Here is a 26,551-nt window from a genome sequence, read left to right on the forward strand (position 1 = left end):
ACTCCATCACGCTGTCCGACAATGACTTCACCAGAGTCCTGGCGGATTTCCCATCAGTTCTGGCACCGCAGTTCACGGTGGCCATGCCCCGACACGGCGTACAGCACCACATCCCGACCCAGGGACCACCCCTCCACGCCCGTGCTCGGCGGCTTCCCCCGGACAAGCTCCGACTGGCGAAGGAGGAGTTCAAGAGGATGGAGGAATTGGGGATCATCCGGCGGTCCGACAGCCCATGGTCCTCCCCCCTGCACATGGTGCCCAAAGCGTCAGGGGGCTGGAGACCATGCGGTGACTACCGCAGGCTGAACGAGGCTACCCTGTGCCGCACATTCAGGACTTTGCAGCAAACCTGCACGGCGCACGGATCTTCTGCAAGGTAGACCTCGTCCAGGGATACCATCAAATCCCGATGCATCCGGACGACATCCCCAAAACGGCTCTCATCACCCCGTTCAGCCTTTTCGAGTTCCTCCGCATGCCGTTTGGCCTGAAGAATGCCGCACAGACGTTCCAGCGGTTAATGGACACGGTGGGACGGGACCTGGACTTCGCGTTCATCTATTTGGATGACGTCCTCATAGCCAGCAGCAGTCGTCAGGAGCATCTGTCCCACCTCCGTCAACTCTGCGCCCGACTGAGTGAGTACGGTCTTACAATCAACCCCGCCAAATGCCAGTTCGGACTCGATACCATTGACTTCCTGGGCCACAGGATTACTAAAGACAGGGCAACCCCTCTGCCCGCTAAGGTAGATGCGGTCCGCCTCTTTCCCTGACCCACCACGATCAAAGGCCTTCAGGAATTCGTAGGTATGATCAATTTCTACCACCGCTTCCTCCCTTCAGCTGCCCGGATCATGCGCCCCCTGGTCGCCCTGATGTCGGGTCCGAGCAAGGACATTACCTGGGACGAGGAGTCCGCCACCGCTTTCTTTCAAACGAAGGAAGCTTTGGCGAACGCCGCAATGCTAGTACATCCCAGAATGGACGCCCCTACCGCCCTCACAGTGGACACATCTAACACAGCAGTCGGTGGGGTGCTGGAGCAACTCATCGCAGGTCACTGGCAACCCCTGGCGTTTTTCAGCAAACACCTGCGGCCACCCGAGCTCAAATACAGTGCTTTCGACCGGGAACTGTTGGCGCTATACCTGGCAATCCGGCATTTCAGGTACTTCTTAGAAGGTAGGCCCTTCACAGCGTTCACGGACCACAAGCTGCTTACCTTTACGTTCACAAAAGTATCCGATCCCTGGTCATCCTGCCAGCAGTGCCATCTGTCCTACATCTCTGAATACACGACGGATGTCCAGCACGACTTGGGTAAGGACAACGTCGTGGCGGACACGCTCTCTCGCACTACCGTTCATGCCCTTTCCCAAGGGGTAGACTTTGAGGCGCTGGCAGAGGTGCAGCAGGCAGACGAGGAGATCCCGAGTTACAGAACCGCAGTCTCCGGTTTGCAGCTCCACGACCTCCCCGTAGGCCCGGGTGAGCGGACCCTACTCTGTGACGTCGCCACCGGCCAGCCCCGTCCTGTCGTCCTGGCACCTTGGCAGCTACGCGTTTTCGACTCCATTCATAACTTAGCGCACCCCTCCATCCGGACAACAGTCCGGATGGTCTCCAGCAGGTTGATTTGGCACGGTCTCCGCAAGCAAGTCAGTGAATGGACCAGAACGTGCATGCACTGCCAGACGGCCAAGGTGCAGCGGATCACCAAAGCTCTGCCGCAGCAGTTCTACCCCACCCACCGGCGTTTCGACCACATTCATGTGGATATTGTGGGCACCCTGTCAGTGTCGCGCAGAGCGCGGCACCTCCTGACTATCGTGGACTGGTTCACAAGATGGCCAGAGGCGATCCCGCTCACCGACACCACCTCCGAATCTTGCGCCCGAGCCCTGATCGCCACCTGGATATCTCGCTTTGGTGTACCAGCCCACATTACCTCCGACAGAGGCACCCAGTTCACCTCCAGCCTGTGGTCAGCTATGGCCAGCCTTTTGGGGACACAGCTGCACCACACCACTGCCTACCACCCACAGTCGAACGGACTAGTGGAGCGTTTCCACCGTCACCTGAAGTCGGCCCTCATGGCCCGCCTGCGAGGAGCCAACTGGGCGGACAAGCTTCCCTGGGTCCTACTCAGCATCCGCACGGCGCCCAAAGACAATCTGCACACCTTGTCAGCTGAGTTGGTGTACAGCGCACCCTTGGTCATCCCCGGGGAGTTCATACCAGGCCCAAGGGGGCAACAGAAAGAACCCGCAGCAGTTCTGGACAGACTACGTGAGAGGCTCGGTGACCTGGCCCCCATACCCACTTCACAGCACGGGCGGAACCCGACTTGTTACCCAAAGACCTGCAGAACTGTAAGTTTGTGTTTGTACGAAGGGGCGGGCATCGGCCACCACTGCAACGGCCCTACGAGGGGCCGTTTACGGTGCTCAGGAGCAACGGGTCCACATTCGTGCTGGACGTTGGGGAGAGAGAGGAGGTTTTCACAGTGGACCGACTCAAACCGGCCCATGTGGACCTGGCGCAACCAGTCGAGTTCCCGGCACCGCAGCGCAGAGGCCGACCTCCCAAACTGGGTCTGGCCCAGACTGTGGACATTGGGGGGTGTATCGCCGGTTCTGGGGGGTGGGGGGGTTATGTGGCGACCCACTTCCTAGCGCACTCGAACTGGCTCACAAATAGCCAGCGCGCCGGCACAAAGGCCAGTCCCAAAAGGGCACCAGGTCTGCTTCACCAACAAAGGGAAAAGCCTGCAGGGGATTGTGTGTACGTGCCCCTACAGCATCCGTGTCCCAGGGAGGGCGGGATCAGGGAGGCTTTAAAGCAAGGCTGTGAAGTTCGAATAAAATCTTCTTTAACTGCAGTTTACCGACTCCGTGTCAATATTTTAGCACTGCGTGTAGCACATCGCTACAGGCACATATTTAAAATGGATGTAAGGAGAAACTTTTTAGCCAAAGAGTGGTGTATCTGTGGACTGCTCTGCCACAGACTGAATGGAGGCCAACCATGGGTATATTTAAAGTGGAAGTTGATAAATTCCTGATTGATTGGGGCATCAAGAGATATGGTGACAGGGCAGATGTATGGGGTTGAATGGGGTCTGCCATGATGAAATGGCAGAGTGGACATGATGGGCTGAATGGCCTATTTCTACTCCTATGTCTTATGGTCTAATGAACAAGAGGACATTTGATGAGACAGATTTAGATAAGCATCTGTTCACCTGCCAGTTTTTACCTGATACTGAAATTATTTGTCACGCTTATATTAAAGAGGAAGAAAAGCAAACAACTCCTGGTGTTTGAGATTTCTGTAAGGCTGACTTCCTTGTGATGAGCCTGAGGCCATCCAATTAAGTGGGAAGGGGCAGGTTGAGGGGATAATGAAAGAAACAGAATCTGAGAGTTTGGAAACAGGAGGTTCGAAGATGCTGTAAATTTTGAGTGATACACAAAATCATGGAGGAACCCAGCAGTCAGGCGGCATTGTAATTGGTCTTGGCCCAAAACATTGACTGTTCATTTCCCTCCATAGATCCCCTCTGACCTGCTAAGTTCCTCCACCATTTTGTGGGGGAATCTATGAGTTTAACATGATACAGAAGTAGGGTACTAGCTCCAAACTGGAGAAGCGATGTTCAAGGTTGTATTGAGAACCTCAGGGCAATGGTGTGGTAGTTCTTGTGGACCAGGTATAAGTGTCCAGATGAGCAGACCACTTCCCAGTCTACCCACCTGTTCTTGAGCCAATACCTATCTCATCTGTGGAAGCATCTGCAGTTCTAACTTCATCTTCAGCCTCCTCAGAACTCCCAAAATTGGAGGGAAGTAAAGCTTAGAACAGATAGCCCTACGCTTAGCTCTGATGGGTGGCTCACATTGTTAAGCTGTGGATGAAGGAGAAAGGGACAAAATAAAACTGAAATAAAATGTGACAACTAGTTTGGATCCCGATGACAGGGAAAAGGAGAAACGTGACATTAAAAGAATATATGAGCAACAAAAAGAGTGAAGGAAAATGTACAGGGACTATAAATACTAAATCAATATTGATAATACTATAGGTAGTGGAACCATATAAGCAATTTAGGCCTCTTGCTAACCAAGAACAAAATTATAAATAGAAATAAGTGGTGAAACTGTTAACTGTCATTTACTGGCAATGAAGTGATACCCATGCTGACATTCCAGTTTTGAAGTAGTGTTTAGAATTCATCAAAAGTACCAAGCAAGGTAACAGAGAAGAAGGAAGTGACAATGCTAAATGATTACCACTATGATGCTGTGGGAAATCAGAATCAGGTTTATTTTTGCTGACATACAATGTGTTTTTTTTTTGCTTTGCGGCAGTGATACAGTGCAAAGACATCAAAACCTTCAAAATACAAAAATGAATCATGCAAGAAAAAAAAGAGGTAGAATCTGATGGCAGAAGGAAGAAACTATTCCTGAATCATTGAGTATGGATCTTCAGGCTCATGTATCTCCTTCTTGATGGTTGTGACAAGAAGAGTCACATCCTGGAAGGTGAGATTTCTCAATGGTGGATGCCACTTTCTTGAGGCGCTGCCTCTTGGAGATGGCCTTGATGTTATCCTCATGCTGGAGCTGGCTGCGTCCATAATCCAATGTAGCCTCTTACGATCCTGTGCGTTGGAAGCTTCATACCAAGCTGGGATGCAACCAGTCTCCATCATACAACTATGGAAATTTGCAAGACTCCTGGGAGATGAACATCTAATGAAGTATGGCAGCTGATTGTGATTGCTTTGATGTGTGGGTCTCAGGATAGATCCTCCAAGATGTTGACACCTAGGAACTTAAAGCAGCACACTCTTTCTGCAGCTGACTCCTCAATGAGGATTGTTGTGTTTTCTTGTGTCTTCCCCTTCCCAAATTCTACAATCGGCTCTTTGGTCTTGTTGACGTTGAGTGCAAGGTTGTTGTGACACCTGTCAACCCAACCAATCTACCTAGCTCCTCTTGTGTGAAGCAGGTATAGTTAAAGCTGCACAGGTGGCTTTGGAGAAGACATTGGTTTACTTGCCAGTTGATGTTAGACTATGCTTTGACCATTGTGATCAATGTATCTTTCTTAGGAAGAATGGCTTTAGAAGAATTAGAATGTAGATTTACCAGAAAAAAAATCTCTACTTTATGGGGTTAAGTTATATGGAAAGAACTAGAGTTGAATTACCTAGAATTCAGGATTTTAAGGGGCAATTGTAATGTTTAAAGAAAGAACTAATTTCTGTTGGTGGCTGGATAAGGATTCAGGCCTCTCAGCTATTGAGTTATGTAACACTTATGCATGTGAAAAGGGTGATTGACTCTTGTTTAATTGTCTTTATCTGTACAGATTAGTTCAAATTTAGTCATGCCTTTATCATGAGAGCCATCAGGAACTAGAACATTTTTGAATGCAGTTTCTTTATTTGAAAGGGCACGGATTGCTGTCCACTTGATGGATTGACTAATTAATCAGTTGTTCTTGACTTCCATTTCTATCTCTGTTTATTGTTTCTAAACTTTCCCCACCATCAAGATAAACTCTGGATTATCTTTGCATTCTTTTTTTGTGTAAATAAGGGTGTAATGTTTGCACTTTTACAGTTCTTAGTCACTACCCTTGAACCTACCTGTGTTTCAAATGTTACGGCTAAGGCCTCAGTAATTTCTTCTCTCTGCTTCTTTGAATGTATTCAGTCTGGACCAAGAAATTTACTCAAACTAAGTACAGCTATTACTTTCCTTTTCTCGACCATGCTTTGCTCTGATTCCAGATGCATTTTCTACTTTGGTAAAACCTGATAGGAATTATTCATTTCACACCTCAGCTATGATCTCTCTTCCCATAGGAGAATTTCCTTCAATCTCTTATCAGCCTCATTTTTCTTATATAACATTTTTGTTTACATGTCTGCAGGATATTTTTGGATTTCCTTTTTCTGTTTGCTGCCAGTTTGTTACTTTCTATTTCTTTGCATTTATTTTTCTTTTTATATTTTCCTTCTGAATTTGGTTCAGAAGCTGCCATCTGTCACGTGCACCTTTTTTTCAGCTCCTTTTTTATTCTATAGCTTTCTGGGCAGACATGGATGTCTGGCTTTGATTTCTTAATCTTGGAGAAGTCTTATCTTTTTGTTAGATGAAACACCTCCATCTTAAACCCTTTCCATTGCTTCGTAAGATTTGCTGCCAAGTTTTGATTCTAATTTACCCACTCACATCTATCAAAATTGATTATTTTCCATTTGTCCTTTAATGTTGTTAGCACAGTTATTGACATTACAAATGCTCTCCCCCCCACCATCTTGCTCCACTGGGCCTTGCTGTTTCCCAAACCAAGTCCAGTATGCCACAGTGGATCAGAAACTAAGAGATCAAAAACATTCTTTTTGGGCTTGATTGTTATTCCAGTACATATTAGGAGAACTGAAATTCCTCCACTACTCTGTCGCATTGGCTCATCTGTCCGAATTTGCACCTGTATATTTTTGCTAGTAGCTGGTGACAAAAATCGACCTACTTATGTAATCGCGCACATCAAATGCGTGATGATACTCTGCACTTCCTTGGAAGAGTAGTGCTTCAACACTTGAAAGCTGACACTGTCAAGACTAAAGAAATCTATTTAATTGCCATTTTAGCCATTATCTTATATATTCTGTCACTTTTATTGCTGGAGAATTGTGTACCTTTTACAAACTCCACTGAAGGAACTGGTCAAGGCAGCTTTGACAGCACATCTTTAACCTACAATATTTGCAAGTCAACAAAGCATCAGGTATCAGAGAATACCTCTGTCTCCCTCCAAGTTTTGGGCTATACGTACCTAGAAAGTACATCATTGGGCTTCACAAGTGATTGAAAATTTTAGAATGCTCTTTAACACTATTGTGCATGTTCTCACTGTACAGATTGCTGCATTAAGCAATTTCAGATGAGTGTTGAATCTTTTTAATGTCCTACAAATGAATAAAAATGAATTACTTACCCAGACAGTCCATGACCCTGTAGTTCCCATCACTGCCAGCTGTGTCTTCATTCAGTCTCTATCTAATATTATTTTCATCCAAGCTCCCCCCCCCCACATGAGAATCAGAAATGTTCCAAAATAAATTAACTTCAAAATTTTGGCTGCCTGCCTACTGCTTTACCTTGGCAATGCAGGTCCATATCCCACTGCAAGCATCGGTAGTCTTCCTCGCTATCCCCTCCATCCCTAATCTTGCTGTCACACAAATTTTCTGATTCGGTTTACCACATTATTATCTAATCATTGATATAAATGATAAATAACAACAGGCCCAGCAACAATCCCTGCAGCACACCACCAGTCACAGGCCTCTAGCCAAAGGAGCAACCATCTGCTACCACTCTGTGTCTTCTCCCACTAGGTCAATGTTGATTCCAATTTACTACTTCATATCTGAATGCCAAATGAATGAACCTTTCTGACCAGCCTCCCATGTGGGATTTTTGTCAAAGGCCTTGCTAAAAGTTGAGTTCCCTAAACCTGTCAGCCTTGCCTTTTATTTAACAGGAACATACAAACTTTGTTTCACTTTTGCAGGCCTAAGCATCACTTTGCCAGAAAACAATGTCTCCCAGTCCACACCTGCCAGGTCCTTTCTGATGCCAGCAAAATTGGCCTTTCTCCAAGGTAGAATCTCAGTCCTATCATTCACCCTAATTATCTTGAAACTAAACAAGTTATGGTCACTAGATCCAAAGTTTTCTTTAGGCATGCTTCTGTCACTATCCTGTCTCATTCCCTAATGGGAGATGCAGTATCTCACACTCTCCAGTTGAGAATTCTATATATTAATTAAGAAAGGTTTCTTGAACACATTTGACTAACTATTCCATCCAGTCCTTTTACAGCATAGGAGTCACAATCAATATTTGTAAAGTCCGTTACTGTCCGCTACCTCTCCACAAACTTGCTCCTCTAAATCTCTCTGACCCTTTCTTATTCCTCAGTTCCACCCACATAGCATCAACAGGCAAACACTACCAAGACATTTTTTAGTATATAAATGTAAAATAGATGTTCTGAATTTGATGAAGTATCTAACCAAACTTAAAAGCAAGTAGGGTTTCTCTGATTGGTGTCTGATACAAAGAAATCTATGTTCAAACAGCTCTCTGTAATTTCTAAACGCTCTCCTTTGGAAACTTGTCAATGCCCTTAAGTTGCAAGGCAGATGAAATAGTCTTCACAATTTATTGAATTCATAACTTGCTGTAGAAGATCATGTCAATTAAATAATTGTGTAATGGTGGGAGATGTTTCCTCAGAAACGTGATTATGTGCTTTCTACGCCTCTCCCTCGTACCATTAAATTTCACCTTTTTTTTAAGTAGTGCAGCTGAGTCAAACAACACTATAGCAGGGAAACACATTCGCCCTTCTAGTGTGTGCCAAACTGTTTTCTGCCTTGTCCCATCAGTCCACACTTGTATCATAGCCCTCCATGCCTTTCCATCCATGTCCTTATCCCTAAAATGTTGCAATCAAACCTGCATTCACCACTTCTGCTGGCAGCTTGTTCCACATTCGCACCGCCCTCAGAGTGAAGATGTTCTTCCTCAGTTTCCCATTATGACATTACATCACTTGTCATCACTTTATTTTTGAATAACAGAGTGAACGGTAGGTGTGGGCTTTAGACATCTGCTCCATGCAGCTGAGAGTATGAATTAATAGCTGATATGAAGAAATAGTTATAGAGTACAACACAGAAATAGGCCCTTTGGCCCATCTAGTCTGTGCTGAACCATTTAAACTGCCTCCACCCATCGACCTGTATTGGGGACAATAGCCCTCCATACCTCTACTGTCCCAAACTTCTGCTAAATGTTGAAATTGAACTTGCATGCACCCCTTAAGCTGACAGCTCGTTCTACACTCTCATGACTCTCTGAGTGGAGATGTTCCTCCTTAAACTTTTCACCTTTCACCCTTAACCCATGATCTCTGGTTTGGTTCCACTCAACCTCAGTGGAAAAAACCTACTCACAATCATCCTATCTATATCCCTCATAATTTTGTATATCTCTATCAAATCTCTCCTCAGTCTTCTGTGTTCCAGGGAATAAAGTCCTAACCTATGCAAGCTTTCCTTATAACTCAAGTCCTCCAGACCCAACAATATTTTCTCTGTACTTTTTCAACCTTTCTTACATCTTTTCCTGTAGGTAGGTGACCAAAACTCCACACAGTACTCCAAATTAGGCCTCACCAACATCTTTTACAACTTCAACATAACATCCCATCTCCTGTACTCAATACTTTGATTCAAGAAGTACAATGTGTCTTTACGACCCCATCTACCTGTGATGTCTCTTTCAACAAATTATGGACCTGTATTCGCAGATCTCCCACTCTATAGAAGCTTGTCAAAGTTTTATGTGTCGTACCAAATCTTCACAAGCTCCTAAGCAAGTGGAAGTGCTGCCGTGCTTTTTTCGCAATTAGACTTACATGCTGAGCCAAGGACAGGTCCACCAAAATAATCACACTGAGGAATTTAAAGATGCTGACCCTCTCCTCTTCTGGTCCTTTGAGGAGGACTGGCTCATGAACCTCTCGTTTTCTCCTCCTGAAGTCAATAATCAGCTCCTTGGCCTTGCTGACATTGTTTTCATGCCGTCACTCAGCGGCATTTTCAATTTCCCTCCTATATGCTGATTCAGCCTACAACAGTGTAGAACAACAGCAATTTGTATGCTCAGCCACACAGTCATAAGTATAGAGTGAGAAGACCAGAGGGCTAAGCACACAGCCTTGTGGTGCACCAGTGATGATGGAGATTGTGGAGGAGTTCTGTTGCCAATCCGAACTGACTGGAGTCTGCAAGTGAGCAAATTGAGGATCTAATTGCACAACGAGATACTGAGGCCAAGGTATTGAATTTATTAATTAGGTTTGAGGGGGTGATGGTACTGAATGCCGAGTTGTAGATACAGAACATCCTGATGTATGCATCTCTGTTGTCCAGATGTTCTAGGGTTGAGTGAAGAGCCAATGAGATGGCATCTGCTGCTGTGGGAGGCAAATTGAAACAATATTCAGTCTTAATTAACTGACTCATTACAGGCAGGATCTTCTACACATTTGCTCCTAAAAAAGACATACCTCTGAAAGCTATTTGAAACTACTGCCACTAGGTTTTATGGTAAATATTGCATGAAGATCTTTTGTCGAATTATACAAGGCTACATTGGAGCCCTTTTCTAATTCAGCCATTTGGGCGTTCTTTCAAATTGATTCTTCTTTACAAAATATACCAGGAGACTCTGTGGTCAGAGCCTCTTGCTAACTAATCAGCCTCGGTTCAGAGATCACTCCTTGGAGGAGGCACTTTTCTGCCATATTTCGGTTTAAAATTGGATACATATATCTTATAATTAGTCTTCTGAAAATTTGGTTTGCTTAATGGTTTTCTAAACAGAAATTTAAACATTGAAATGTTGTGGATAAACATACTATTATTACAATTGTACCCTCCAGCAAAGCACTTTTAACTGTAATATACTTGGCATGTAATTAGTATTTGGGAATAAAAATATCCTTTGTTTTTTAATTTGACAAATGATTTCTCTGGTGTATTTAATCCTGTCGTTTTACCAGCGTATCTACAAAGGATTGTGCAGCAGATTGTGATCCAATACTGCTAAAAGCATTTGCCTTGTCTGGTTTTGCACATCACAGACAGTTCAACCAAGGAGCACAACAGCTCTGGAGCGACCTTTAAAATTTGCCATCATGAGACCTGTTCCAATAAGTGAAACCTTCAGAAACCAGGAGTGGACCAAGATTTTAGATGCAAGGCAATGGAAGGTTAGCGTCATCGATCTCTGCAGTTGTCTCTCAGCCTACTTGACTTATTTTTGTCTCTGATAGCTGACTCCATCTGTCACTGCTACCTCTTTCAGTGAGTCTTTTGGTGCCCCTGTCCTTTTTGAGTATTTGTTAATCTTTCTGTCTATGTTTCACCTTCCTTTGCTGCTGTCCACTGTGTTTTGTTGCTGATGGGAAAATTTTGTTTGTGTGTGCAGTGTGACAGAGTGGTAGGGCAAGGCTAATAGAAAACGGTGTGACATTCATTTATTTAACGCAAGGCTAAAGTAATGGTTTAAAATAACAATGGGTTACAAAATAGATTACGAAATGAATCAAAGAGGGAATCCCCATCTGTATTTCTTTAAAATAAGAGGATATCCTTGATCTTGGGGTCAACATTGATCATTGATTCCTGCAACCAGTCAGAGAAGGATATTTAAAGCATTTTGAAGTGAGCTGAGGAAATCTGAACAGTGGGATTGACGATTGAATGTAGGGTATTACATGGGTGCTGATAATCCATTGCTAAAGGTGAGGAATATCAACCCAGGATCACTGCTGCCCACATCGGGAAGTTTGACTATTTGGTGATCTTGGGTGTGAACTTTTAAACATGTCAAGTACCATTGTTGTTACATCAGGAATTCTGAGTTAACTGTAGGGAATGGGTATTACAACCTTGTGTTTAATAGACCTTCAGTCCTTTTGTATCACACCTTGTAGGACACCTTGATAGTCTGAAGAGACTTTGAATCAAATGTTCATGTAAGTTTGGAAGAAATGGGTGGACCTTATTCAAACAGACAAAATCCGAATGGAGTTGATGGGGTGGATGTTGAGATATTTTCACAAGTGGAGAGTCATGAACAGATACAAGACAGGTGGCCAATTATTTAAAATTGAAAACTTCTGTTGGAGGATACTATATAAATCTGGTGGAATTCTCTGCCAAGGACATGGTCAAGACCAGGCCATTAGATATACTTAAGGTGGAGATGGGTAGAAAGATCAAGAAATAGAGGTGTATGGCCCAGAAGAAGAGCTGAGGCCAGCATTGATCAGCCACGGTCATATTGCACAGTGGGGAAGTCCTAAGGGCCATGGTACCCACTCCTGATCATTTTCTGTGTTCTTGGGAATCATGTAAAATCTAATCTTGTGCATGCTTTTCGGTGATGTCAGTTTGGCTTTGGACATGTAGAGTTGGCAGGGCTGTAGTTGTTGCATTCATTCTGCAGACAATCTAGAAGATTTATTATGTGTTGCTCTGAAGTCTGGATGCACTGGGTGTGGAATCTTCCCTCTTGCTCCAACCTACCTCTTCTCTCTGTCCCACTTCATCATTGGCTGTGAGATTAATACATTGGGGGGGGGGGGGAGAGACTGAGCACTGACTCTTCTCGTTGAGCAGATTGAAGCTGACCTCAATTGTTAAGCTTCCTTTGCTTTGATTATCTTTTCACTCTGCATTAAAATGTCATCTGAAGACCTGGAATGCTGAATAGACAAAATGAGCTTCATAACAATTGTTAGAGGATTTTTCCAAATTCTGATTTCAGTATTTCGCAGTTTCCCGGATTCTGTGATGATGTAGAGTACCTGGAGTACAAAGTGTGATTTTTGATTTTACTGATAAAGATGCTCTAAGTAGATAGTAACTGGCCATTACAATTGGTTACAAAGTTGGGGACATAAAAAATCAGCCAGAATGCCCCTCTCAATGGTCTAAGTTGGCTTCTGTTATCAAGGATCTTTGTGGGGTTTGGTACAGATAGGATCAGGTAGGATAGATCAGCAACAAATTGCATTTGTATAATAAAGCAAACTTCTGGACAGCCAACATTGGGTAGAGAAACAGCTTTTCATGTCCTTGACCTTTCATCAGAACTGCCTGGGAAGAGTGTTTTTTTTAAATGGGTACTGTTGCAGATAGCTCAACCAAAATAACCACACAAGGAGCCTGTGATGCCTTGTGAGAGATCTGTGATCCTGTGGTAGTTCTATATCCAGACCCAGCAGACAGAGATTGGGAGCCTTCATAAAATATTAAACTTTGTGGAGGTATTTAAAACCAACTGAAATAAAAAATCTTTTGAAAAGTTTTGCGTCAGTAGCCAAGAGAATTGGAAAGTAATCATTTTGTAATGACCTCTGCTGCTTGAGCCAGTCCTCACCGGAGGATCGGAGGTGGTGGGGATCAGCAACTTCAAATTCCTTAGTGTCATTATTTCAGAGGATCTATGCTCAGTCCTTACAAAGAAAGCACCGCAGCACCTATACTTTCTTAGAAATTTGCGAAGATTCGACATGACATCTAAAACTTTGACAAACTTTTGTAGATGTGTAATGGGGGAGTATATTGACTGGCTGCATCACAGCCTGGTATGGAAACACTAGTGCCCTTGAACAGTAGTGGATACAGCGCATTCCATCATGGATAAAGTTGTCCCATCATTGAGCACATCTACATGAAGCGTTGTTGAAGGAAAGCAGCATCCGTCATCAGGGACCTCGACTACCTGGGTCATGCTCTCTTCTCTCTGCTGCCATCATGAAGAAAGTACAGGAGCCTCAGGACTCTCACCACCAGGTTCAGAAACAGTTATTATCCCTTAACCATTAGGCTCCTGAAGCATGGGGGATAACTTCACTCAACTTCACTTGCTCCATCATTGAAATGTTCCCACAACCTATGGACTCTTCATCTCATATTCTTAATATTTGTTGCTTATTTATTTATTTACATTTTCTCTTTTGTATCTGCACAAAATATTGTCTTTTGCACTTTGGTTATTTGTCTGCCCTGTTGAGTGTGGTCTTCCATTGATTCTATTGTGTTTCTTGGATTTGCTGTGTATGCCCCCAAGAAGACGAATCTCAGAGTTGGATATCAAAGAATGTACAGTATATGTACTTGGATAATAAGTTTAATTTGAACTTTCAACTTTGAAGAAGATGCTCTAAACCTCCAGAGGTTTCCATTTGTGTATTTGTACACAAAGGAGAGATGAATGGTGTAGGTCTTGGAGTGACACTTGAACCTGCAATCTTCTGACTTTGAAATGAAGAAAAAGCTTGTAATCAGAAATTAAAGTCCAGAGACTAGAAGGAGATTGTCCACTCTTTTATAATTTTTTTTTAGTAGCTGCATGATATTTTTAATATTAGCTGAATTTTGAAGAGTCCTGGTTTAAAATGTCCAAATCAGCATTGAAATAGTCAGTCAGTCAGGATGCACAACCACTCCACCCTCCCCATTATCCTCAACATGAGTACCCCCCAGGGCTGTGTGCTGCACAGCCAAACAACCAGATAATCATATTGTCAGGTTTGCTGATGACACAAGTCATGGGACTCATCACCAACGACTATGTGATGACCTACAGAGAGGAGGTGGAAGAGCTTGAGGTCTAGTGCCAGCAAATAATTTTTTCCTCAATGTCAACAAGACAAAGGAGATGGCTACTGACTTCAGAAGAACATACCACTCACCCCCTCCTTTACATTGGCAGCACGGCAGTGGAAACTGCAAGCAGATATCAACTCCTGGGAGTTAACATCACACTCAACCTCTCATGGTCCCAGAACACATCCTACACAGTCAAGACAGCTCACCAACACTTGTACTTTCTGAGGAGACTGAGAGAGCTGGACTTCTCACGTCATTTATAGATGGACTGCCCTATAGAGAGTATCCTAACATGCTGCTTCACTGCATGGTATGGAAACTGCATGGCAGTGGACAGGTAGGATCTACAACAGGTAGTCACAACTGACCACCACATCACAACTATCAAGGGCATGTATACAGAAATGTGCTGGAAAAGGACCAGCAGTGTCATGAAGGATGCCACACCCCTGCCTCCCTCCCACCCCCCCCCCCCCCCCCGGCTCATGAACTGTTTCTCCCACTCCTATCGGGGAAGAGGGTACATAATATCCACGCCAGAACCACCAGACATAAAAACAGTCACTTTCCCCAAACACTAAGGCTGATCAACACCTCCACCCCCTAACCCACCCTCCACACGCAACCCCCACCGCTACTTTATCATTTCCCGTCAGTCACCTTATGTATGTACAGACACTCCTGTTCCTAGTGTCACTTTATGGTCATACAATCAATTGATGTATATAAGCTATCTTAAGGATTTATATTTATTGTGTTCTTTATCTTTGTGTTTTTTTTGTGCTTCATGGGTCTGGAGTAACAATTATTTTGATCTCCTTTACACTTGTGTACTGGAAATTAAACAATCTGGACGTTACAATGGAAGGAATGGGGTTTTGACATCTGAGGAAAGGCATGATGGGCTGGAGTGGTGATCTCGGGTGAAGCTGAAGATACACAATTTGTGCAATGTTGGAAGCTGAAGTCCGTGTGATGCAAAATGCTGTATAAGTGGGATGTTGCAGATTTCCTCTTGAATGTTGTTTCAGGGGAACAAGGCACAAAAGATAGAATGATTCAATAACTACCCATTCTTGTAAAATGCTACATCCAACTCCAGCCAGGGTCAGACCAGGCCAACCACTGGCTGCTGAGAACTCATCTGTTCCCATGTTACTTCCAAACTTGAATTAAACCAATGATCCCTCCGCCTCAAAGCAAGAGTGTGCAGCTGCTGCAGGCCATCACATGGTGGACAGTTGCCTACTGTAGCCAGTGATGCACCATCAATAACTCACACTGAGACGTAGGCGAGATATCGGCTTTTATTGACTGGAAGAAGGAACCAGGAGTGAGTGTCTATCATACAAGGTCCTGGAGACTGAGGCCGATCTTCAGGCCGCAGGTCTCCTTTATACAGGGGCCTGTGGGAGGAGCCACAGGAGCAGTCAGCAGGGGCGTGTCCCGACAGGCACATAGTTCACCACATTCACCCCCCCTTCGTTTGAAAAAGTCCTCATGTAGCGAAGGTTCTTACAAGTCAAGCCGATCAGGCGGTCGAATCTGTCGCTGCGATCTACGTAGCACCGGCTGTGACCGCATAGGTGCCGGCAACATTGGCGATTGCACAGGGGACGGGGGTTGCGCGTGTTCTTGCCCACTAGGCGCCGGTGATCCCTCATGCATGTGCGAGGCGCCTGGTATAAATGCGTACGAAACGCCCGGTATACAAGTGTCGTGAGGAGTCTGTGTAGGGCCTGGTGAGTACGGTGTCACCTCTGGTGCAGGGTTCACAGTTACCGGAGAGCCTTCAGGGTAGTGGTCTGCTGCACCTGCGGGTGCCAGGTCGCGGATGGAGACTGTGTCCTCCCGCCCATCAGGTAAGACCACGTAAGCATACTGGGGGTTCGCATGGAGAAGGTGAACCCTCTCCACCAGCGGGGAGTATTTATTGCTCCTCACATGTTTCCGGAGCAGCACTGGCCCCGGGGACGTCAGCCAAACTGGTAGGGTGGTCCCAGTGACAGACTTCCTGGGAAAAGAGAATAGGCGTTCGTGAGGGGTGGCATTGGTGGACGTACATAACAGAGAGCGGATAGAGTGCAGTGCCTCAGGGAGGACCTCCTGCCATCGAGAGACCGGCAACCCTTTGGACTTGAGGGCTAAAAGTGTGGCCTTCCACACTGTGGCATTCTCCCGCTCTACCTGGCCATTACCCCGGGGATTATAACTCGTGGTCCGACTGGTAGCAATGCCCCTAGCTAGCAAGTACTGGCGCAGCTCCTCACTCATAAAGGAGGACCCTCTATCACTGTGGATATAGCAGGGATACCCGAACAGAGTGAAGAGCTGGCGCAGGGCTTTTATGACGGACGTGGCAGTGGTGTCGGGGCAGGGGATGGCAAAGGGGAACCGTGAGAACTCGTCAATAACACTGAGAAAATAGACATTGCGGTCAGTGGAGGGAAGGGGGCCCTTAAAGTCAACACTCAGGCGTTCAAAAGGGCGGGTGGCCTTGACAAGTTGTGCCGTGTCAGGACAGTAGAAGTGCGGTTTGCACACGGCACAAATTTGGCAGTCCCTGGTCATCGTCCTGATGTCCTCCAGGGAGTACGGCAGGTTCCGAGCTTTCACAAAATGGTAAAATCGGGTGACCCCCGGATGGCAAAGTTGTGCATGAAGGGCGTACAGCTGGTCGAGCTGTGTGCTAGCACATGTTCCCCGGGATAGGGCATCAGGGGGCTCATTGAGTCTGCCAGGCCGGTACAGGATATCATAGGTGTAGGTGGAGAGTTCTATCCTCCACCGCAAAATCTTATCATTTTTGATCTTGCCCCGCTGTTGGTTGCTGAACAGGAACGCAACCGAGCGCTGGTCGGTCAGCACAGTGAATCTTTTGCCAGCAAGATAGTGCCTCCAGTGCCTAACAGCCTCCACTATGGCCTGGGCTTCTTTCTCCACCGCGGAGTGCCGAATTTCAGAGCCTTGGAGGGTGCGAGAAAAGAATGCTACTGGTCTGCCTTCCTGATTAAGGGTAGCAGCCAGAGCAAAATCGGAGGCATCACACTCCACTTGGAAGGGAGCGGTCTCGTCCACTGCATGCATCGTAGCTTTGGCAATGTCCGCTTTAATGCAGTTGAAGGCCGCGCAGGCCTCAGCAGAGAGGGGAAACGAGGTAGACTTGACCAGGGGGCGAGCCTTGTCTGCGTAATGGGGGACCCATTGGGCGTAATAGGAAAAAAACCCCAGGCACCGTCTGAGGGCCTTGAGAGTGGTGGGAAGAGGGAGCTCTAACAGGGGGCGCATACGTTCGGGATCAGGCCCAATAACCCCGTTTTCCACGACATACCCAAGTATAGCAAGGCGGGTGGTACCAAAAACACACTTGTCCCTGTTATAAGTAAGGTTCAGAGCTGCGGCCACTTGGAGAAACCGTTGGAGGTTGGCGTCGTGATCTGGCCTGTCATGACCACAGATGGTGATGTTATCCAGATAGGGAAATGTGGCCTGCAGTTGGTACTGGTCCACCATCCGGTCCATTTCCCTCTGGAAGACAGAGACACCATTCGTGACACCGAAAGGGACGCGCAGGAAGTGATAGAGCCGGCCGCCCGCCTCGAAGGCGGTGTAGGGGCGGTCCTCTGGGCAGATGGGGAGCTGGTGATAAGCGGATTTCAGATCTATTGTCGAGTACACCTTATACTGAGCAATCTGGTTGACCATATCCGCGATGCGGGGTAGGGGGTATGCGTCAAGCTGCGTAAACCTATTGATGGTTTGACTATAGTCCACCACCAGCCTATTTTTCTGCCCAGTCCGAACAACAACCACCTGGGCCCTCCAAGGGCTTGTGCTCGGCTCAATGATCCCCTCCCTGAGCAGCCGCTGCACCTCCGACCGAATGAAGGCCCGGTCCCCCGCGCTGTACCTCCTGCTTTTGGTTGCCACAGGTTTACAGTCGGGGGTCAGGTTGGCGAACAGCGGTGGGGGAGGGATCTTGAGAGTGGAGAGGCTGCAAGTGTCGGTAGCGCAGCTGTTGGCCTGGTTCTGGATGGGATGTGTGTGTCCGTGTGTGTGTGTGGTCAGTAGCGGGGTATGTGAAGAAGTCCCACAAAACTGAGGATTCTTGACAGTGAGTGGTGGGAGGGGCCCGTCGTATACCATAGTCACACTTTCGAGATGGCTCTGGAAGTCCAGCCCCAATAGCACAGGTGCACACAGATTAGGCATGACCAGCAGTTCAAAGTCCCGATATACTGTGCCTTGCACCACCAAAGTCGCTACACAACCCGCCCGGATGTCTGCGGACTGCGACCCAGAGGCCAAATGGAACCTCCGACTGACCGGCCGCGTTGCAAGTCCGCAGCGTTGCACTGTGTCCGGGTGAATAAAACTCCCAGTGCTGCCCGTGTCAAACAGGCATCCAGTCCAATGCCCCTCCACCTGGATGTCCATCATGGATCTTGCAAGCTGGTGTGGGGCGCTTTGGTCGAGAGTCACAGTGGCCAGAGTTGGATCGCCGTCGGGGTACCCGGTCAGCATCGGAGGGTCGGGGGCGGGGCATGCTGACGCCGACAAAGATGGCCGCTCACATCCGGGGTACCCGGTCAGCATCGGAGGGTCGGGGGCGGGGCGTGCTGACGTCGACAAAGATGGCCGCCCACATCCCGGCATGCAAGATGGCGGCCCCCACGTTTCACCCGCAGCGCTGCACTCCGCTCGAGGTTGAGACTTACAGACCTTGGCGAAGTGGCCCCGCTTTCCGCAGCTGGAGCAGGTCGCTTCTCGCGCTGGACAGCGTTGTCGAGGATGTTTCTTTTGGCCACAGAAATAACAAAGCACAAGTTTCTTACGGGCCACAGCCGTGGTCTGGGTCGGGGAGCTCGTGGAATCGCGACTGGCGGCGGCGTTGGCGAATTCGCTCCCGGGAGCCGGCGGTGGCGGGGTCTGAGGCGTCCACGAAACCGGCGGGGAATCGCGCGACTGGACAGCGTCGGCGTTATGCCGCGCAGCTTCTAGAGCGTTGGCCTTCTCTATCGCCGAGCTTAAGGTAAGATCCGAGTTCTCCAGCAGCCGCTGGCGCATGTACACTGACCTCAGTCCCGTCACAAAGGCGTCTCGCACCAGCAGCTCCGCATGCTGTTCTGCCGTGAGCGTCTTGCAGTCACAAGCTCGGACGAGTGTCTGTAGTGCTCGGAGAAACTCAGCGCACGATTCGCCAGGCCGCTGTTGCCGGGTAGCTAAGCGATGTCTTGCGTAGACGGTGTTCACCGGCCGCAGGTACTGTCGTTTGAGGGCGTCCAGTGCCCCTTCGTAGGTCGGCAGGTCCCGGATAAAGGAGTAAACTTTGGAGGAGACCCTCGAGAGTAGGATTCTGTGCATAACGGCGGGTTCAGTCGCACGAAGCTCCGCCAAGTACGATTGGAAGCATGCAAGCCAGTGTTCAAAAGCGAGAGCTGCGTCAGGGTCTTGAGGGTCCAAATCCAACCGGTCCGGACGCAAAACGGGTTCCATGTTTTAAAACTTCCAGTCAATAAAATTGATGCACCATCAATAACTCACACTGAGACGTAGGCGAGATATCGGCTTTTATTGACTGGAAGAAGGAACCAGGAGTGAGTGTCTATCATACAAGGTCCTGGAGACTGAGGCCGATCTTCAGGCCGCAGGTCTCCTTTATACAGGGGCCTGTGGGAGGAGCCATAGGAGCAGTCAGCAGGGGCGTGTCCCGACAGGCACATAGTTCACCACAGCCAGCTCATTGATTGAGCTTGCCCCGAACCCCAGTCAAAGGAATAAAGGGAGCAAGCTGCAGTAGAGAGCAAAGGTTTCCTCCGGCTGCTCCGGTTTCCTCCATGGTCCAAAGGTGTAGCGGTTGGTAGGTTAATTGGTCATTGTAAATTGTCCCGTGACTAGGCTCAGATTAAATCAAGGTATTGCTGGGCAGTGTGGCTTGGAGGACCGGAAAGGCCTATCCTGCGCTTTATCCCCACAGATAAATAAATAACCTCTTCTCAATATTGTAATTTTTTTGCTGATCTATGTAAACACCTTGTTGCGGCTACTGTTGTTGTCAGTGGAGAAGCAATGCTGTTAATAACTGGGCAAGATGGTGTTAGAAACGGTTTCATTTCAATAAACTTTAAATTCAAAAGGGTATGGTGAATCCAAAAGTAAATGACTGTGGATGCTGGGAATCTGAAACACTTGGCAAGTTGTGGTGCATCAGTGGAAGAGAAACTGAGATAATGATGCACGTCAATGATCTTTCAACTGCTTCTGTTTCTCTCTCCACAGAAGCTACTCGCTGCTTGAGCTGCTGCGTATTTCCATTATTTTCTGTTTTGATTTGTGGTTTGGTGTGGGTGAGGGAGTGGAATCTCTAACCTCATTTCCAGAAATGAATAGTGCAGAACTCCCTACGAAAATGGGACAGCATCATGTAGGATAAGATAATCCAGCATCTAATCAGCAAGGCGATTTAAGCTGTTCGGACTATGTAGTGTATTTTTCGATTTAATTTTCTGCAATGTATTTTTGCATCGGGTTAAGGATTGCTTGATGTGTTCCTGGTTGTTTGGCAGGGGAAGGGTTACTCTGTGTGCAATTGAATGGAGTTCCTGTTTATTCAACAAGGTATGATTCAATACAACTTCAATAAAAAATCCCCTGGGTTTGTTGGTGCCACTCAATAGTGTTGAGGGAGTAGAATTATATTTCCTGTTTATTGTTCTAATTGTGAGATCTAATTTTATGGGTGACTGGAGCTTGACTACTAATGGATAGGTGCACCAGGTTCAGTGGGTGCTGACCTGGTCCCCTCACTTGTAGGAGCAACGATACCTTCACCCCTTGAATTCTTGCAAAGAATTGAAATGAGAGCATTGTGTAGTACAAATTATTATTTTAGATAATTTGCTTAATTGCACAGATCAGTTAATAATGCAGAGCATTATTTTATGAATGTGTAGAATGACAGGTCGGCAAAGTGCAGCGAAGATTAGCGTAGTGTCTAGTACCAGCAACCGGGGTTCAATTCCCGCTCCTGACTGTAAGGAGTTTGTATGTTCTCCCGTAGGTTTCCTCCCACAGTCCAAAGACGTACCCGTTGGTAGGATAATTAAGTTGTCCTGTGATTTAGGCTAAGATTAAATTGGGAGATTGCTGGGTGGCACAGTTCTAAGGGCCGGATGGGCCTATTCCAAGCTGGATCCTGATAAATAAATAGATTAATATGACCTGATGTTTTTACCCCCAGCACAGTACTGTGCAAAAGTCTTCGCTCATATATATAGCTAGGGTTCCTAAGACTTTTGAACAGTCCTGTACTTGTCAATGTGGAGCAGAGAGCGAATTTATAAATCGAGTGTGGAGGGTGGAGTGCTGCAGTAAGAGGGTTGCAGAGGAGTGCAGGGGTAGGGGATGCCCACATAACCATCCCGGGCAAGGTCGTTTGATTCAAGTAATTGATTTATTGATCATTACAGAATGTCTCCCTGATGTTTCCCATTCACCCCCTTCTTCACTTTCTCCCAACCATGATTTCCCTCTTCCTGTCTCCTCCCCACTCTCAGTCCACTATAGAGATCCGTATCAGAATCAGGTTTATCATCACTCGCATGTGTCGTGAAATGTACTTTTTTTTTGTGGCAACAGTACAGTGCGAAACACTAAAGTTTTCAGTAACCTTGCTACTTTTCTGCGCTTAAGACATTTGCACAGTACTGGACATGTAAATGATTTACAAGATTGTGCTATTTGAAAGCAGTTATATGAGCCGTGTGGATAGCTCACTGTGACCATGTACCTTGCCTTTGCTGTTGTTGGCATCTAATCAGGGACGGATGGAGTTGTTGTCCCTGATGTGTAGTTGTCCCAATGGTAGTTATTTAACTGTAACGTGACTGCTAACAGGTGGTTTTATGTTAAATATTACCCTTGACTATACAAACCAATTTCTAATTATTTTCCTTTCCTGAGAGGACTTGTGTTAGGATATTAAAACGGAATAATCAGAAGGGACATCACATTGATTAGAGAAAGTTAGACTCAGTTGTACAGTGGAAACAGGCCATTCAGTCCAGTTCATGCATGCTGACCAAGATGCCCATACCAACTACAGCAGTTCCACCTGCCTGCATTTGGCAGATTGAAATTTTCTTTAAACATTGCAATTGTGCCTGCCTCTACAGCTGCTTCTGGCAACTTCTTGCATGGAATCATCACCCTTTATGTGGAAATAGTTTCCTTTCAAGCCCTTCTAAACCTTTCCCTTCTCATCTTAAATCCATCCCCTAGGACCATGGTGAAAAAGGCTCTGACCATCTACCTTATCTACATCCTCCATGATTTTAATGTACCTCTCTTTAAGATCACATCTCAGCCCCTTAAATTGCAGGGAAAAAGATTCCCAGTCTACTCACCTCTCCTTTATAACTCAAGCCCTCAGGTGCAGATAACATTGTTATGAATTTTTTATGCAGTCCTTCCAGCTTAATGCATTGTTGAGACCACACCCCAAGTTCTGCAAATATGTGTTCAGGTAAGGAAGACTATGTTTGTATCGGAAGTAGTGAAAAGAAAGCTTGTTTGGTTGATTCTCTGGTGACGAGATGGATGAAGAAGGAGAAGTTTAACAAGGTTGGTCCATGTTCAATGGAGCTTAGAATTTGTGTTTTAACTACAAGGGAGTCAAAAGGTTTGGAGAGCCAGCAGGAAACTGGGGTTGAAATCAGAATTGGATCAGTTGTAAGATCTGAAATTGTTGAGCAAGCCTTGAGGCTTACCCTACTCCAGTTTCTCACATTATTGTCATTACTAGATGAAGAGTAGGCTCAGTGCAGAGTGAAGCATGTTTTTATGCTCTCAAATGATCAATGTCAAAGGAGAATTCCCCTATCTTGATCAGTATCTGTTTTCTGCCATCCTGTTGCTCATTAACACTTCCAGCTTGTTACCAGTCACTCCCAAAAGAATTCAGGCAGGCAAGCAGCTTCTGTAGGACCAAAAACCAATTAAAATCCATCAGAACTGCTGGAGGGTCTTCTCTGCTGAATTGGAGTCGGTTTTGCATCTTTGTGCCCCGTTGATGCAAACTAGATGACAGACTTGGGCAAAAGGTGCCCGTTTCATCCATTGCACCTGCTATCACTCCAAAAATAATAACAATTTTAAAATGGCGTCCAGATAACTCACCATGCAACATCTCAGGAAATTGTCACATTTGAAGGTCAGTAGTTTCTGTGCACTAAATTAAATAATCAGCTTCGATTTTGTAATCTAGGTTTTATAAGTGAGAGGAAATCTGATCTCAAGACACTGAAAGCTACACCTTTGTGCAATCAGGCTCTTCATTTATTATTCCTAAAAGATAATGAGCTTCATTTTATTTTAAATAGAATTTCTTTTTTATCTGATAAGAAAGATTGCTGCAGGGATAGAGAGAGAAGTCAATTTACAGCTGAACTTGCAACAGGAGTGTGCCTTCCATCCTTTGGGAGATTGTTTCTGGGAGCTTGAGTCTAACCAGGTTGCTCAAGCAGAAATAGAGTGTAATATATCTGAATATGATTTAATTGGAGACTGGGGAGATATGACAGCTTGGAAGTTTTTGGTGTTCACTGTTGCAAATACTAGATTTACCAAAAACCACTTACTGCCAGTAAAGTGCTGTAGTAATGAGGACCCTTTCTCACCAATTTTGGCATCCCCCATCTGTATTTCATTACCTAATGTTGACTAATGGGTTGTAGTAGAGCTCAACCCTGCTTGCAATTCATGGTAGAAAAGTCAAAGTCCAAAGTAAATTTATTATCAAAGTACATATATGGCACAATATACCAGTACAAGCCAAAGATTCATCCTCCTGAGGGCATACTGAACACATCCACAGTAGAATAATAACCATACAATCAATGAAAGACCACACAAACTTGGGTGTTCTACCAGTGAGCAAAAGACACAAACTGCAAAAACAAAAAGAACAACAAAAAATAATAAATAAGCAATAAATATCGAAAACATGAAACGCAGAGTCTTTGAGAGAGAGTCTGTAGGTTGTAGGAATATTTCAGTGATGAAGGCCGTCTGGGAGAAGGCACCAAAGCATTTGGGCTTTCACGACCAGGCTGTGTAACAGTTTCTTCCCCCATGCTATCAGACTCCTCAGTACCCGAAGCCTGGACTGACACCTTACTGCTGTATTGTCCTGTTTATTATTTATTGTAATGCCTGCTCTGTTTTGTGTACTTTATGCAGTCCGGGGTAGGTCGGTAGTCTAGTGTAGTTTTTTTTTCCTGTGTTTTTTACGTAGTTCAGTCTAGTTTTTGTACTGCGTCATGTAACACCATGGTCCTGAAAAAACGTTGTCTCATTTTTACCATGTACTGTACCAGCAGTTATGGTCGAAATGGCAATAAAAGTGACTTGACTTGAAGTTGAGTGAAGTTATCCCATTTGGTTCAAGAGCCTGATGGTTGGGCGGTAATAATTATTCCTCAACCTGGTGGTATGAGTCCTGAGGCTCCTGAACCACCTTCCTGATGGGAACAGCAAGAAGAGAACATGACCTGGGTGGTGGGGGGTGTCCCTGATGATGGACGCTACTTTCCTGTGATAATGTTTTATGCCGATGTGCCCAGTGGTGGGGAGGGCTTTATCCATGATGGACTGGGCTATATCCACTATTTTAGTAGGATTTTCCATTCAAAGGCATTGGTGTTTCCATATTAGGCTGTGATGCAGCCAGTTAATATACTCTCCACTAGGCAACTATAAAAGTTTGTCAAAATTTCAGATGTCATGCTGAATCTTCGCAAACTCCTAAGGAAATGAAGGCACTGCTGTACTTTCTTCATAATTGCACTTCATGCTGAGCCCAGGACAGGTCCTCCAAAATAATAATACTGAGGAATTTAAAGTTGCCGACTCCCTCCACCTCTGGTCCTCTGAAGAGGACTGGCTCATGAACCGCTGGTTTCCTCCTCCTGAAGTCAATAATCAGCTCCTTGGACTTACTGGCATTGAATAAGAGATTGTTGTTATGGCACCACTCAGCCAGATTTTCGACCTCCTTCCTATATGCTGATTCATCACCACATTTGATTTGGCCAACAACAGTGGTGTTGTCAGCAAACTTGAATATGGCATTGGAGCTGTGCTTAGCCTCACAATCATAAGCGTAAAGCAAGCAGAGCAGGGGGCCAAACGCACAGCTTTGTGGTGTACCTGTGCTGATGGAAATCGTGGAGATGTTCTCGCCAATCCAAACTGACTGGAGTCTGCAAGTGAGGAAATTGGACATAAGTAGGTATTGAGGCCAAGGTCTTGAAGCTTATTGATTAGTTTTGAAGGGATGATGGTATTAAATGTGGTGGATAAAGAGCATCCTGATGTATATATCTTTGCTGTCCAGATATTTCAGGGTTGAGTGAAGAGCCATTAAAATGGCATCTGCTATGGACCTGCTGCTCCAGTAGGCAAATTGGAGCAGATCCAAGCTGCTTCTCAAACAGGAGCTGATATGTTTCTTCACCAATCTCTCAAAACACTTCATCACTGTGGATGCAAGTGCTACTGGATGATGGTCATTTAGGCAGGTTACCACATTCTTAGGCACCAGTTTAATCTTAGGCACCTGCTTAAAGTTGGTGGGTACCTCAGACTACTGAAGCAAGAAGTTTAAGATCTCATCTGGATGATGAGCACAGGCCTTTAGTACAGGTACCCCTTTTGGGCCAAATGCTTTCCATGGTTTCGCCCCCTTGAAGGTTGCTTGCATGTCGCCCTCAGAGACTGAAATCAAGGATCATCTGGGGCTGTGGGAGTTCATGATGGTTCCTCCATGTTTTGATGGTCATCTAGAAGCAAAGCCCCATTGTCGCCTTTGACACTTGATTTAACTTTATAAGAGGTGACAGTACTCAAGCCCTGCCACAACTCTCAAGCATTCATCATTGATTAAGTTCAGTCTGGAATCACCACTTCACCCGTGAGATGGCTTTCCAGAGATTGTACCAGGACCTCTTGTAACTTATTTGGTCAACAAATTTGAATGCCCCTGATCTGACCCTCAGCTAATTGCAGATCTCATGGTTCATCCAGGGTTTCTGATTGGGGAAGCCTGAATGATTTTGTGGGGCCACAGTTGTCTGCAACTGATTTCATAAAGTCTGTGACAACTATGGGGTAGTCATTCAGATCTCTAGATGATTCCTTGAACTCAGCCCAGTCCAACAAGTCAGAGCAATCCCATAGCCACTCCTCTGCCTCCTGCAACCTCTTC

General features: G+C 45.9%; 2 protein-coding genes across 5 annotated transcripts in view; one reads left to right on the top strand and one right to left on the bottom strand.

Annotated features, from left to right (window-relative positions):
- The window catches only part of LOC132397167 (oxysterol-binding protein-related protein 5-like), a 168,418-nt gene that overhangs the window by 24,416 nt on the left and 117,451 nt on the right, over positions 1 to 26,551 (top strand). The gene's annotated exons all lie outside the window — the stretch shown is intronic.
- Positions 15,153 to 20,039, bottom strand: LOC132396398 (uncharacterized). The gene is made up of 2 exons (XM_059973927.1): positions 17,618 to 20,039; positions 15,153 to 16,296 (listed from the first exon to the last, which is right to left on the bottom strand). Exons 1-2 carry the CDS (start codon positions 19,780 to 19,782, stop codon positions 16,263 to 16,265), a joined length of 2,199 nt encoding a protein of 732 aa, XP_059829910.1. The 5' UTR covers positions 19,783 to 20,039; the 3' UTR covers positions 15,153 to 16,262.

The sequence above is a fragment of the Hypanus sabinus genome, chromosome 7 (genome assembly GCF_030144855.1).
Source record: "Hypanus sabinus isolate sHypSab1 chromosome 7, sHypSab1.hap1, whole genome shotgun sequence".
In the NCBI taxonomy this organism is placed as follows: Eukaryota; Metazoa; Chordata; class Chondrichthyes; order Myliobatiformes; family Dasyatidae; genus Hypanus; species Hypanus sabinus.